Here is a 12476-nt window from a genome sequence, read left to right as displayed (position 1 = left end):
AGCTGTACAGCTAGGGCTTAATCCATGGTGTTAGTATTATTCCCACCATCTGACCATTCCAATGTCCATCGTCTCTTAATGCACAGAATGAGAAAATATGGAATAGCTGCAGCCTAATGCTCTGAGGAGTGAGCCTTAGCTGTGGTCTTTCCCCACTGGAGCAAGTTGCCTTTACATCCCATTCAGCCTCATTTTCTATTTCTATCTGCCTTCAGGATCATTAGCATCTACAGACAAAGCTCTGTTTTGTTTGTTTTTATGAACTATTGATCATTCTGCTTCTCATCTTTCTGCTTCTATAGTCTATTACACAGTGACTCATTAGATGCTTGTTCTATCTTTATAAATTTTATTCTGTGTGTTTGTGTGTACATGTATATTTATCAGGGTAGCTGCGCATGTGTCACAGCACTCATGCAGAGTTCTGTTTTTCACTTCACCATAAAAGCACTGGGATGGCAGACGTGCTCTATGGTGTGGAGTTTTAGGTGGGTTCTGGAGATTTGAACTCACGTCTTCACACTTACATGACATGGGCTTTACGCACTGAGCCATCTCTCCAGCCCTCATTCTAGATCTTTGTTGCTGTTATGGTCACGCTGGTCTACATCCATGGCAGTGCTCCGGAAGTGACCTTGGATTCCCATCCCAGCGCTGTGCTTAGCTCCACTCTCACAGCAGCAGTCAGCTCGCTGTCTGGACCACACGAGCATCCTGTAACCAACATCATCAATTTCCATGTCATGTTCTGTCCATTCAGCCAGGCCATTTCTCCTGACACCTGTCTCCTCTCTTCCCCTTCCCCAGCCAGGCCTCTGATCACCCCAGGGTGACTCTCCTCCCTTCTCAGCTGTAATTGCCTTGCACCCCTCCATGGGCATTGCAGTCCAGATGTTTTTCTGACCTCCTGACCATGGAGATGTCTTAGGCTGGGGATTGTCTTTGAGATGCACATGAGTCTGCATTTTATCCACCTGTAAATCCCTTTTTCCTCCAGTAGAGAAATAATGCACTTAGAATCTGTATGCCCCCCTCTTCTGAGTGCAGAAAGGAGGGAACAGTGCACAAAGGGGTCTGGACAGCAGCTCAGGTGAGCGGACAAACAGCTGTGCGATGTGGTGAAAACCTCTTAGTAGCAGACAGAAAGTGAAGGGGCAACCACCAGGCAAGTCTGTTAAAACCTATTGGTCTTCCCAATTGTGAGGAAATAGAAAAGCCAAAGCACAAACACCAGGTCTGGGGCCTTGGTACCTGCCTATGGTCCCAACTGGCTGGATGTTAAGGCAGCAATTCCATGGAAGACAAAAGAAACTGTAAGAAAAATTGTGTGCATGTCTCTGCTACAAGATATCTATGTGTGTCTGTATGTATATGTACGTGTCGTGCATGTTGTGTGTGTTCATGCACCTAACTGTGGTTGTTTTGTGTATGTATGATCATACGTGTATACGTGGAACACAGAGAAAAAAGGCTATTAGCTTGTTTTGAATTCTCACTGGTATTGATCAGCATTTTTTGATACTGTATCTAGCTGCTCACTTCTCAGTTTCTTCACGTGTACAGTGAAATGTTGTAGCCAATTCCTAGTCTGAGCTAACTATTGTGTAAAATGCACATATATATGGTACTAAGCAAACAACAGAGGTAATAAACTCATACTCATTAGAATTCAGTCCTTTCAAAACAGATGACTCTTTCATATAAAAATACATTGTAAGGGAATTTACTAGCAGTTAATTCTCAACTAATGAGGAAAATTTCCCAACTGCATCAATGTTTTCTCCAAGTGCTGGTGAATGATTTCTCTATACAGGTCTCACTTTCTTCTCCAGAGACATGGATGGTGACAATCAGACGACAGTCACAGAATTCCTCCTCCTGGGACTCTCTGAAGAGTCAGAACAAGAAGACGTTGTCTTTGGAATGTTCTTGGGGATGTACATGGTCACCATCTCTGGGAACCTCCTCATCATCCTGGCCGTCAGCTGTGACCCTCATCTCCACACACCCATGTACTTCTTCTTGGCCAACCTCTCCAGTGTCGACATCTGCTTTTCCTCAGTCACCGTCCCCAAGGCACTGGTGAACCACATGGTGGGAAGCAAGTCTATCTCTTACATGGAGTGCATGGCCCAGATCTATTTCTTGTTTGCATTCGGAAACATGGACAGTTTCCTCCTGAGTGTGATGGCCTATGACCGCTATGTGGCCATTTGTCACCCACTCCACTACACCCTGATGATGAGCCCCAGACTCTCTGTCCTCTTGGTGGCCCTATCTTGGGTCATCACAAACCTGCATGCTCTCTTGCACACTCTCCTCATGGTTCGACTCACCTTCTGTTCCCACAATGCAGTGCCCCACTTCTACTGTGACCCCTACCTTGTCCTGAAACTCTCTTGTTCTGATACCTTTATCAATGATGTCACAATCTTTTCTGAGGGTGGAGTGACATTTTTTATAGCATTTGTATGTATTATTGTTTCCTATGCTTCCATCTACTCTAAGGTCTTGAAGATGCCCTCTGCTCAGGGGATAAGAAAAGCCATGTCCACCTGTGGTTCTCACCTCACTGTGGTCTGCCTTTTCTACGGGGCGATCCTAGGAGTTTATATGCACCCTTCTTCCTCCTACTCACTACAGGATGCAGTGGCCTCTGTTATCTTCACAGTGGTGACCCCTATGGCCAACCCCTTCATCTATAGCCTAAGGAATCATGACATCAAAGGAGCCCTAAGGAAGATAATTCTCAGGTCCTAGAATTTGAAATTCCTAGAGCTACAAGGATTCTTAGACGTCATGAATATTTTCCTTTTTATAGAGATTTTCAGACTGGTCCAGTGCTCAGCATTACCATGCTTGGTAGTAGTCATAGATGTTTGTAATTATGTTTTTGATTGGGACACTGACTAATTCTCTCTGTCACACACTGAACTTTACCTCTTCAAAGGGATGATTCTAAGATGCTCATTTCACAGATAAGAAAATTGAGAACTTTTAGACACATTTTGACTGGATATGTGTTTAATATCCCTTGAGATCCCGACTGCCACAATGATTAGAGGATTTCAAGAGATGGGATCACTGACCCTATGGCCTTAAAGCTGTGATTATCCTGGTAAATGACCCACAGGAAGTTTAACTCACAGAAGCTAGATAACTTATGGTTGTTGGTACAGAATCTCAACTCTCAGAGCCTCTGGTAACAGGTATTGGTGCTTCCCCCCTTTTCCCAGCCTGAGGACCCTCTCATCCATTCTACAGTTCAGAACCCTACCTCTCCCCTTTTCTTCCCCCCTAACATTTCATGTTTTTTCCCCCTCAGCATGACTTTTAGGAATGCCTAGAGAGTGCCAGGGAGCCTTGGATAGTGACTGTGATCACCCATAAATTGTGTATGTCCCTTCATGATATCATGGGCTGCAGGAAGCAAAGATTTCCTTACAGAGCTGAGGTGTTTAGAGTCACGGTTATGCCTATGACATGTGGACTTGAATTAATGTCAGGATTATAATTGGAACTCAGGATTTTGGCGTTGAAATCCAAGCTGATTCTGGAACATGGGCCACAGTACCCAGAGTTCCAGTCTTCTTCTAGTCTATAGTATAGTTCAGTGTGCACAATGTCAGTGTCTGCTCATTTCTCTCTTCCAGATAGTTCTGCCTGCCAATTTCTGGATACGGCAGTGGTCACTTTTCAGTAGTACAGCATAGCTTCTAGGTCCTCACTTCTTTCCTTCCCCGACTCTACTGGCTTCTGTGTCCTTTGTGTCCTCACCATCAGCTGCTTCCAGACCCTGTCCTGCCTCTGACTGTAGCGATCTCCATCCTGGGGAACCTCACCAATTTCTCTCCCTGCACATCTCTCTCCTCCACACAGGTTCCATTTGTTCCTCCTCAGGTGTTAAATGAGCCCTGTCACCCAACTCTCTCAGAATCACAGGAGATGTAAAATATCCTTTCTTCATGTAATAAAGCCTAATCAGTGATTTGGCACATGATTTCCCTAGGGCCACTATACTCTCCTCCTGGCCCCTCGTGAGCCCAGAGTGTTACTGGTGACCCTTGGAACAGACTCCAGTCTCCCCACGGTCTCCTCTACTCTGGTGGCAGGAATGTCTCATCCTGTGTTTGTCACTATAACATACAACAGCCTTATTCAAGATGATGTTGGAAAAAGAGTCCTAGGAAAATGGTTACTATTGTGGTTTGAATAAAAATGTCCCCTTTAGGACCTCAGATTTGAACTCTTGGTCCACAGTTGATATTGCTATATGTGGAGTGTATGAGGTGTGGCCTCGCTGGAGGCAGTATGCCACTGGGGGTATGTGACACTTCTTGTTCACTCTCTGCATCATACTTGTCTTTGAAGATGAGTTCTCAGCTTCCCCATCCTGCAGCTGCCATGGTTCCCTGCTATGATGAAATCTTATCTCTCTGGATCCATCGGTCAAAATGAACTCTCTCTCCTGTCAGCTGTGTGGTCATGTGTTTATCACAGCAACGGTAAAGGAACTGCTGCAGTTGCTGTCCTGGGAGATTTCCTTTTCCTCTGCGGGGCAGGAATTGTTAGAGTAGGCAAGGAGTTAAAGAACAGAGAGAGCAGGCAAATTCTCAAAGGGACAACTTCAAAAGTTAATATCATTTTCAAATATAATTGACAAAGTCCCAAAACGTAACTGAGCTGTGGGCAGGCAACAGCAATATTATATTAGGTTCTGTCATTCGGCCCAATTTGTTATGGTTACTAAAGTGTTCTGTTTCTTTTCCTTTAAATCTTTGTTTATCTTCGGTAACGTCACACAAGATTATAGTGTGTTTGATTCATATGCAACTTAAAAAAAAGGAAAATATAAGATATCCACCCTGGCGTGATTCCATCCTGCGTGCCTGTTCTGAGGAGCAGCAGGCAGAACCCTCCGTCCGACTTCTCTGCCACCGAAGAACGCGCCTTCACCTCATGGAAGACTCCATGGACATGGACATGAGCCCTCTAAGGCCTCAGAACTACCTTTTTGTCTGTGAACTAAAAGCCGACAAAGATTATCACTTTAAGGTGGATAATGATGAGAATGAGCACCAGTTATCACTAAGAACGGTTAGTTTAGGTGCTGGGGCAAAAGACGAATTACACATCGTAGAGGCAGAAGCAATGAACTATGAAGGCAGTCCAATTAAAGTAACACTGGCAACTTTGAAAATGTCTATACAGCCAACAGTTTCTCTTGGGGGATTTGAAATAACACCTCCTGTGGTCTTAAGATTGAAGTGTGGTTTTGGGCCTGTGCACATTAGTGAACAGCATCTAGTAGCTGTAGAGGAAGATGCAGAGTCAGAAGATGAAGATGAGGAGGATGTAAAGCTGTTGAGTATGTCTGGAAAGCGATCTGCTCCTGGAGGTGGCAACAAGGTTCCACAGAAAAAAGTAAAACTTGATGAGGATGATGATGAAGATGATGAGGATGATGAGGATGATGAAGATGATGACGACGATGATTTTGATGATGAGGAAGCTGAAGAAAAAGTTCCAGTGAAGAAATCTGTACGAGATACCCCAGCCAAAAATGCACAAAAATCAAACCAAAATGGAAAAGACTTAAAACCATCAACACCAAGATCAAACGGTCAAGAGTCCTTCAAAAAACAGGAAAAAACCCCTAAAACACCAAAAGGACCTAGTTCTGTAGAAGACATTAAGGCAAAAATGCAAGCAAGTATAGAAAAAGGTGGCTCTCTTCCCAAAGTGGAAGCCAAGTTCATTAATTATGTGAAGAATTGCTTCCGGATGACTGACCAGGAGGCTATTCAAGATCTTAAAGTCTCTTTAAGAAAATGGTTTAAACAGTTTGAAATATTCCGTCTTACTTAATTTCTGTAACAGTTGATATATCTGGCTGTCCTTTTTATAATGCAAAGTGAGAACTTTCCCTACTGTGTTTGATAAATGTTGTCCAGGTTCCATTGCCAAGAATGTTGTCTAAAATGCCTGTTTAGTTTTCAAGGATGGAGCTCCACCCTTTACTTGGTATTAAGTATGTATGGAATGTTATGATAGGACATAGTAATAGTGGTGGTCAGATGTGGAAATGGTAGGGAGACAAATATACATGTGAAATAAACTCAGTATTTTAAAAAAAATATAAGATTTCCATATGGAATCCTCAAAATAACAAGTGAACAGCTGAACACTAAACTGGCCACAAGCCTGATGGGTAAACTGATAGCAGTAAATAAGATTAGCTGTGATATTATACATATAATATAAAAGATATAAAGCAAAGAAAAGCTAAAAAAGGACAAACTCGCTGCTGGTGTGGGACAATTGTCTATATTCTGTCAATTCTGTTTTAAATAAAAGCTGATTGGGGGGCTGGAGAGATGGCTCAGAGGTTAAGAGCATTGCCTGTTCTTCCAGAGGTCCTGAGTTCAATTCCCAGCAACCACATGGTGGCTCACAACCATCTGTAATGGGATCTGGTGCCCTCTTCTGGCCTGCAGGCATACACACAGACAGAATATTGTATACATAATAAATAAATATTTTTAAAAAAAGCTGATTGGCCAGTAGCCAGATAGGGAGTATAGGTGGAACAACCAGACAGAAAGTAGAGGCGAGTCAATGAGAACAGGAGAATTCTGGGAACAAGGAAGCTCCCTATGCAGTACTGTCCAGACATAGACGAAGCAAGATATGAGTACGCTACTGAAAATGGTACTGAGCCATGGGCTAAGACAGATAAGAATAATGGGCTAATATAAGTTGTAAGAGTTAATAAGAAGCCTAAGCTAATGGGCCAATCAGTTTATAGCTAATGTAGACCTCTGTGTGATTTCTTTGGGACTTAACAATTTTTGGAACTGGGCAGGACAGAAACCCTGACAACATGCTGTCCTATATATGATTATCTGTCTCCTATCCCAGCACACATCTGGAATTAGGGTCCATAAACAACAGTCTTGGGGTGACTGCAGTGGCAAATTATGAGGAACAGAATGCAGTTATTTCTTCACAGGGTCGAGGAGAAGGAGCCTTCCCCACACCCAATGCTCAAGTCATTGTGGGCAGAGCACACTTCTTGCTAGGACCCATAGACTTGTCCTTGAGTCTTTTCTTAAAAATAAAAAGTTTATTGTATTTATTATAGGTATTTATTCTTGGTCCCGCTGTCTCCCCCCTTCTCTCTCTCTCTCTCCCTCTCTCTCTCTCTCTCTCTCTCTCTCTCTCTCTCTCTCTCTCTCCCTCTCTCTCTCTCTCTCTCTCTCTCTCTCTGTGTGTGTGTGTGTGTGTGTGTGTGTCTTTGCCAGCATGCATGCGGAAGTCAGAGGATAACTTGTGGGATTCAGTCCTTTCCTTCTGTGAGAAATAATCGTTTTGATCCATTTTCAGTGTGGTGCTCATCAGGGAATCCCACTCAGCAGGAGGCACTGGGCTCCCATCTTCCCTAGCTAGCAGCTGGGGTGCCTGCTTGCTGAGTGCTTTTGAGTTAATCCTAGGACTGAAAAGTTGCAGTTGACTATGTGACTGAGTCCTCCTATCTGGAAAGGGAGGGGCGCATCTCAAGCCCCAGGAGGATGGAGAGTTTGGTGGGGACTATGCTAAGATTGTACCTCCCTGAAAAACTCAGCCCATGAGAAATACAGGGGAGGGAAACACAGTCTGGAATGTAAGAACCGGTTTCTTTCCCCTTTTTCTCAGGCTGATGACTACTTTGCAGGTTCATGATAGCTCACTTTACTGCACTGAGTCTCCAGTGCTCTTTTAAAATGTTTTCTGATAATGTTATTTTATGTGTATGGTGTTTAGCCGTATGCATATCTGTGCATTATCTCTGTACAATGTTTAATGAGCACAGAGGCCAGAAGAGGACATCGGATGCCCTGAGACTGGAGTCACAAACAATTGAGTGCGCGTGTGCTGAGAATCAGATCTGGGTTCTCTGTTAGAACAGCCAGTGCTCTTAATCATCCAGCCCCTCTCCAGGCCAACTTTACTATGAAGTGAGGATCACCATTTCTCACACTGTTGCTCTGTGGGTGCAGGGGACTGAATTTGGGTCATCAGGTTTGGTAGAAATCACTTTGAACCATTGAGCCATCTCATTGTCCCTGGTTCTTTGATCTTGTCCCAATTCACCTGCCCTGCATACTTTACTATATCACTGAATTCTTGTGTTTTTATGAAAGTTTCCTTGGCCTTCCTTCTGGTCTCTTTGGATAAGTTGTTCAGTGACAAGCTTTGAATCTTGGGCAATCTTACCAAAAATCCAGATATTTTTGAGCTTTCTTGTGTGTTTCCCCTGCAGTTTTTTCTCTGTCAATAGAATCTACTCAAGTTAAGAGCCTGTCAGCATTAGAGGAAGACATTATACTTTTCCCTTTATGTTAAAACAAACAGGTGGCTCATGGGTCCTTGGGTCAACACAGATAGAAGTGGTGACTGGGCGAGGAGCAGCCTCCTGTTCGTCAGCCTCGCTCCTTGAGGGTCTGTGACCTACAGATGTGGACACATACTGTTCTAGTCCATGAGATCTAGAGTTTATTTTTTCTTTTTTTCCCTTTTCTTCTTTTTGTTTTTTAAGTTTTGGAGACAGGGTTTCTCTGTAGCTTTGGAGCCTGTCCTGGAACTAGCTCTTGTAGACCATGCTTGCCTCGAAATCACAGAGTTCATCTTGGCTTTGCCTCCTGAGTGCTGGGATTAAAGGTGTACATCACCACCACCCGGCCAAAGTCAGTAATTTTTTAAATTATACTTTATAATTGTATCATATATGAAACCAGTCCTGGTAGTGTGTCAGATCCAAAGGAAGCTCCAATTTCCCTAACTCTGAAAAACTGTCCATGTATCCAGAAATGAGCTCAAGCTGGACTATGGGGTTTCTGGCAGTTAGATAAAAGCCAGCATTCCTCAGGAATTTGTGAAGTCAGTTCCCACGGGCTGAAAGGGATAATTTCCCTTATCTCTAGCTGGAGAAACATATGGCTACCTGTGGTGCCTATCAGCATAGCAAAGCATGTGCTGGCTTCCAGGCTCCTCAGTGTCACAGGGACCTGTCACACATGTCCTTGCTGGCATCCTACCACTCACCTTCTCCTCTACCCTAAACTCCCTCCAGCTGAGACTCCCCTCCCCCAGCTGCTCATCCTCCTTACAACTCAGCTCTCCTCACACCCTCACTCTTGCTGCTCTGGTCTTCTCTCTCTGCTCCTTTTTCTCTGTCTGGTCATTCTCTCTTCTCTCACAGATAGCCCTGCCCGTGTCCATTCTGCTGCCACGTTCAGTCTACTGCTTTCTCTGCTCTGACCTCTTCCAGATCCTCTGCCAGATTCTCTCTCATAGCAAGGGAAACCTTCCCTCCCTTTAGCCACACCAGAGAGTGATAATGCTTGCACTTCCTTTACTGCTCCCTTCTGTATAGAGTGAGATCTTTAATTCTGGCTCTTGGAAACCTGAGACAAAAGCATGGGATTTCAAGGTTATCATGATCTATGTGGAGAGACCCTGCTACAAAAGAGAAAAGAAAGAAAGCAATAAAAAATGCATGCAATGTCTTTATGTCAATAATATAAGACAATCTTTAAGAATTAAATTTTCTGTGTGTGTGTGTATGTGTGTACATGTGTATATGTGTGTACATATGTGTGTTTGTGTCTGTTCATGTGTTACATGCTTGCATGTGAAGGTCAGAGGACAACTTTTAGGAATGACTTCTCTCCTCTGACCGTGTATGTTCTGGAGACCAAACAGACTTGGTGACAAGTGTCTTTACCTATTAAGCAGTCATGCTTGCCCTACAAGTCATTTTGATTCTTTCTAGAAGCTGAAGGGAGAAAAATAAGAGTAAAGTGATGAGAGATCCATGGTGTTAAATGTTCAGAAGACTCAGTGTCAGTAGAAAATACATTACATTTAAAACAGTGCAGGGTTTACTGCTGCCAAATTAAATACCTTAAAATTTCTTCTTGTACATGGATGAGCTTAGTCTAACAATTATATGAATGGGACTAATAAGAAAGCAAAGTCATTTGGAGAAAGAGCAGTTGAAATACATGATAGATAAAGATTAATATTGGGCATCTTTCTGATTGTAATAAAATCTTTTTTGAAAAACCATTCTACAAGTTGAGGATACCTTTGATTTTGGATTTATTGAAAATTTTTACACTAATGAATAGTTTTACAATTTGCCAAGTGCTGTTTCTACATCATTCATATAATTGTTTTAGAAGTCAATTTGGTAATTGATTCATATTGGATAGTGGGCTCCAATCTTGTTTTTAGGCCATACCAATGATGACAACATTAACTCATTTTTGGTCTGATTTCTTGTTATGTATTCACTAGATTTTGGTATCAAGCTGATGCTGACCTTAACCACTACTGTAACTTGATAAAATTTTATATTGTATTGCTGTGTGATACATAATATCTATATATTGTGATATTATGCATTATATATAAGGTAAACACCATCTTATCAGCCATGATTAACTATAAATAATTAACCAAGAATAGAACTCTGGCAGTGAGGACCTGTATAATAACTGACTTTCTGAGGATCCTAATTTTTGTTGCTCAGACAGAATGCAGACTCTGAACACTTCATCTGTGTCTCTAATTAGGACCAATGAGAAATCCATCCTAGGGGAGCACACACTTGGCACCATCTTCACGGCAGCACCACCTCCTGGGATGGAGCATCAATTTATGCATTCCAAGCTTGACCAGAGAGAGCCACACGCCTCATTCTAGATGTTCTCTTTTGGTGACAAAGGCCCTTCCATTCTCAGCTTCAAGTGTGGATTTCTCAAAACCCAGTCTCAACCATGGTACCAGAAAAGACTTAACTTTTCTGAAGAAATATGATAGCAGCCAAGAGCACTCAGGTAAGGAGGGTGGGGAATCAGAAGATGGCAACCCCAAACAGGGAGATTCTCATGGCCTTGGGCCCATGGGATGACTTATAGAGAAAGAACTTCATTCAATGCCTTTGCATCTGACCAAGTTCAAAGGAAAAGTGTCTCACTCCTCCAGGTCCATGCCTTGTTGCTACATGAGGTTCTCTGCACTAGGGATACAGGGGACCTGTTATGTGGGTAGAGGGAGCATAAGAACAGAATGGAGTTTGAATGTTTAGGAGCATAACTGCATGGTATTAAAAAGCTTAATCAGAAGGAGAGAGAGAAGGAGACAGAGACATAGACACAGAGACACATAGAGAGACAGAGATGTAGAGACACACACAGAGGGAGACAGGAAGAGACAGTGAAACAGAGACAGAATGTCATTATTTTATCCTGGTCCTCACATTTGTTCTGTGCCTAAATCTGGAGAGTGTGGTTGTATAATGAAGGTGTCTCAGACTGTGGCTGCTTGGATGCTACTGAAACTGGGCAGTGGAGTGTTGACTGCTGCTGGAGTCCAGAGACAAAGCAGCCTTAAACCTTAAAGGTTCAGGGTCTCAAACCCCAGTGATGCAGACATGTCTTCACTTCTGGCATCTCAGACACACCCAACAGTCCCTGACTTACAGAAATCATTCAGCAAAACAGACTCACAGTTAGGTGTATGTATATATATGTACATACATACATACATATCCTGAAGGGTTTTTTTATTAGTTGTGGCAGCTGCATTCTGTCTCATAAAGAAACTTAAGGGGAAGTGGAATAAAATCCAATAGCTGGAGTTGAAGAGTCAATCAAAGAAAGGGGTATCTGTCCATGGTCCTATGGAAGCTGTACAGCTAGGGCTTAATCCATGATGTTAGTATTATTCCCACCATCTGACCATTCCAATGTCCACCGTCTCTTAATGCACAGAATGAGAAAATATGGAATAGCTGCAGCCTATTGCTCTGAGGAGTGAGCCTTAGCTGTGGTCTTTCCCCACTGGAGCAAGTTGCCTTTACATCCCATTCAGCCTCATTTTCTATTTCTATCTGCCTTCAGGATCATTAGCATCTACAGACAAAGCCCTGTTTTGTTTGTTTTTATGAACTATTGATCATTCTGCTTCTCATCTTTCTGCTTCTATAGTCTATTACACAGTGACCCATTAGAAGCTTGTTCTAGCTTTATAAATTTTATTGTGTGTGTGTCTATGTGTGTGTCCATGTATGTTTATGAGGGTAGCTGCGCATGTGTCACAGCACTCATGCAGAGTTCTGCTTCTCACTTCACCATAAAAGCCCTGGGATAGCAGACGTGCTCTATGGTGTGGAGTTTTAGGTGGGTTCTGGGGATTGGAACTCAGGTGTTCACATGTATATGACATGTGCTTTACCCACTTAGCCATCTCTCCAGCCCTCATTCTAGCTCTTTGTTGCTGTTATTGTCACGCTGGCCTACATCCATGGCAGTGCTCCGGAAGTGACCTTGATTCCCATCCCAGCACTGTGCTTAGCTCCACTCTCACAGCAGCAGTCAGCTCGCTGTCTGGACCACACGAGCATCCTGTAACCAACATCACCAATTTCC

At 43.1% G+C, this 12476-nt stretch overlaps 1 protein-coding gene and 1 pseudogene across 1 annotated transcript; both read left to right on the top strand.

Annotated features, from left to right (window-relative positions):
* Positions 1-1836: 1836 nt before the first annotated feature.
* Positions 1837-2760, top strand: LOC142860878 (olfactory receptor 1f45-like). Its single transcript, XM_075992741.1, has one exon. It carries the CDS (start codon positions 1837-1839, stop codon positions 2758-2760), a length of 924 nt encoding a protein of 307 aa, XP_075848856.1.
* A 2114-nt stretch (positions 2761-4874) lies between these two features.
* LOC142860879 (nucleophosmin pseudogene) lies at positions 4875-6127 on the top strand (annotated as a pseudogene).
* The last annotated feature ends 6349 nt before the right edge of the window (positions 6128-12476 follow it).

Source organism: Microtus pennsylvanicus, chromosome 11, assembly GCF_037038515.1.
Source record: "Microtus pennsylvanicus isolate mMicPen1 chromosome 11, mMicPen1.hap1, whole genome shotgun sequence".
NCBI lineage: Eukaryota > Metazoa > Chordata > Mammalia > Rodentia > Cricetidae > Microtus > Microtus pennsylvanicus.
The sequence above is the reverse complement of the archived record's forward strand: the minus strand, read 5'-3'. Positions and strand labels throughout refer to the sequence as shown.

What these genes read in the sequence shown, in the direction of transcription:
- LOC142860878 (XM_075992741.1), top strand. Translation starts at nt 1,837, where the DNA reads ATGGATGGTGACAATCAGACGACAGTCACAGAATTCCTCCTCCTGGGA.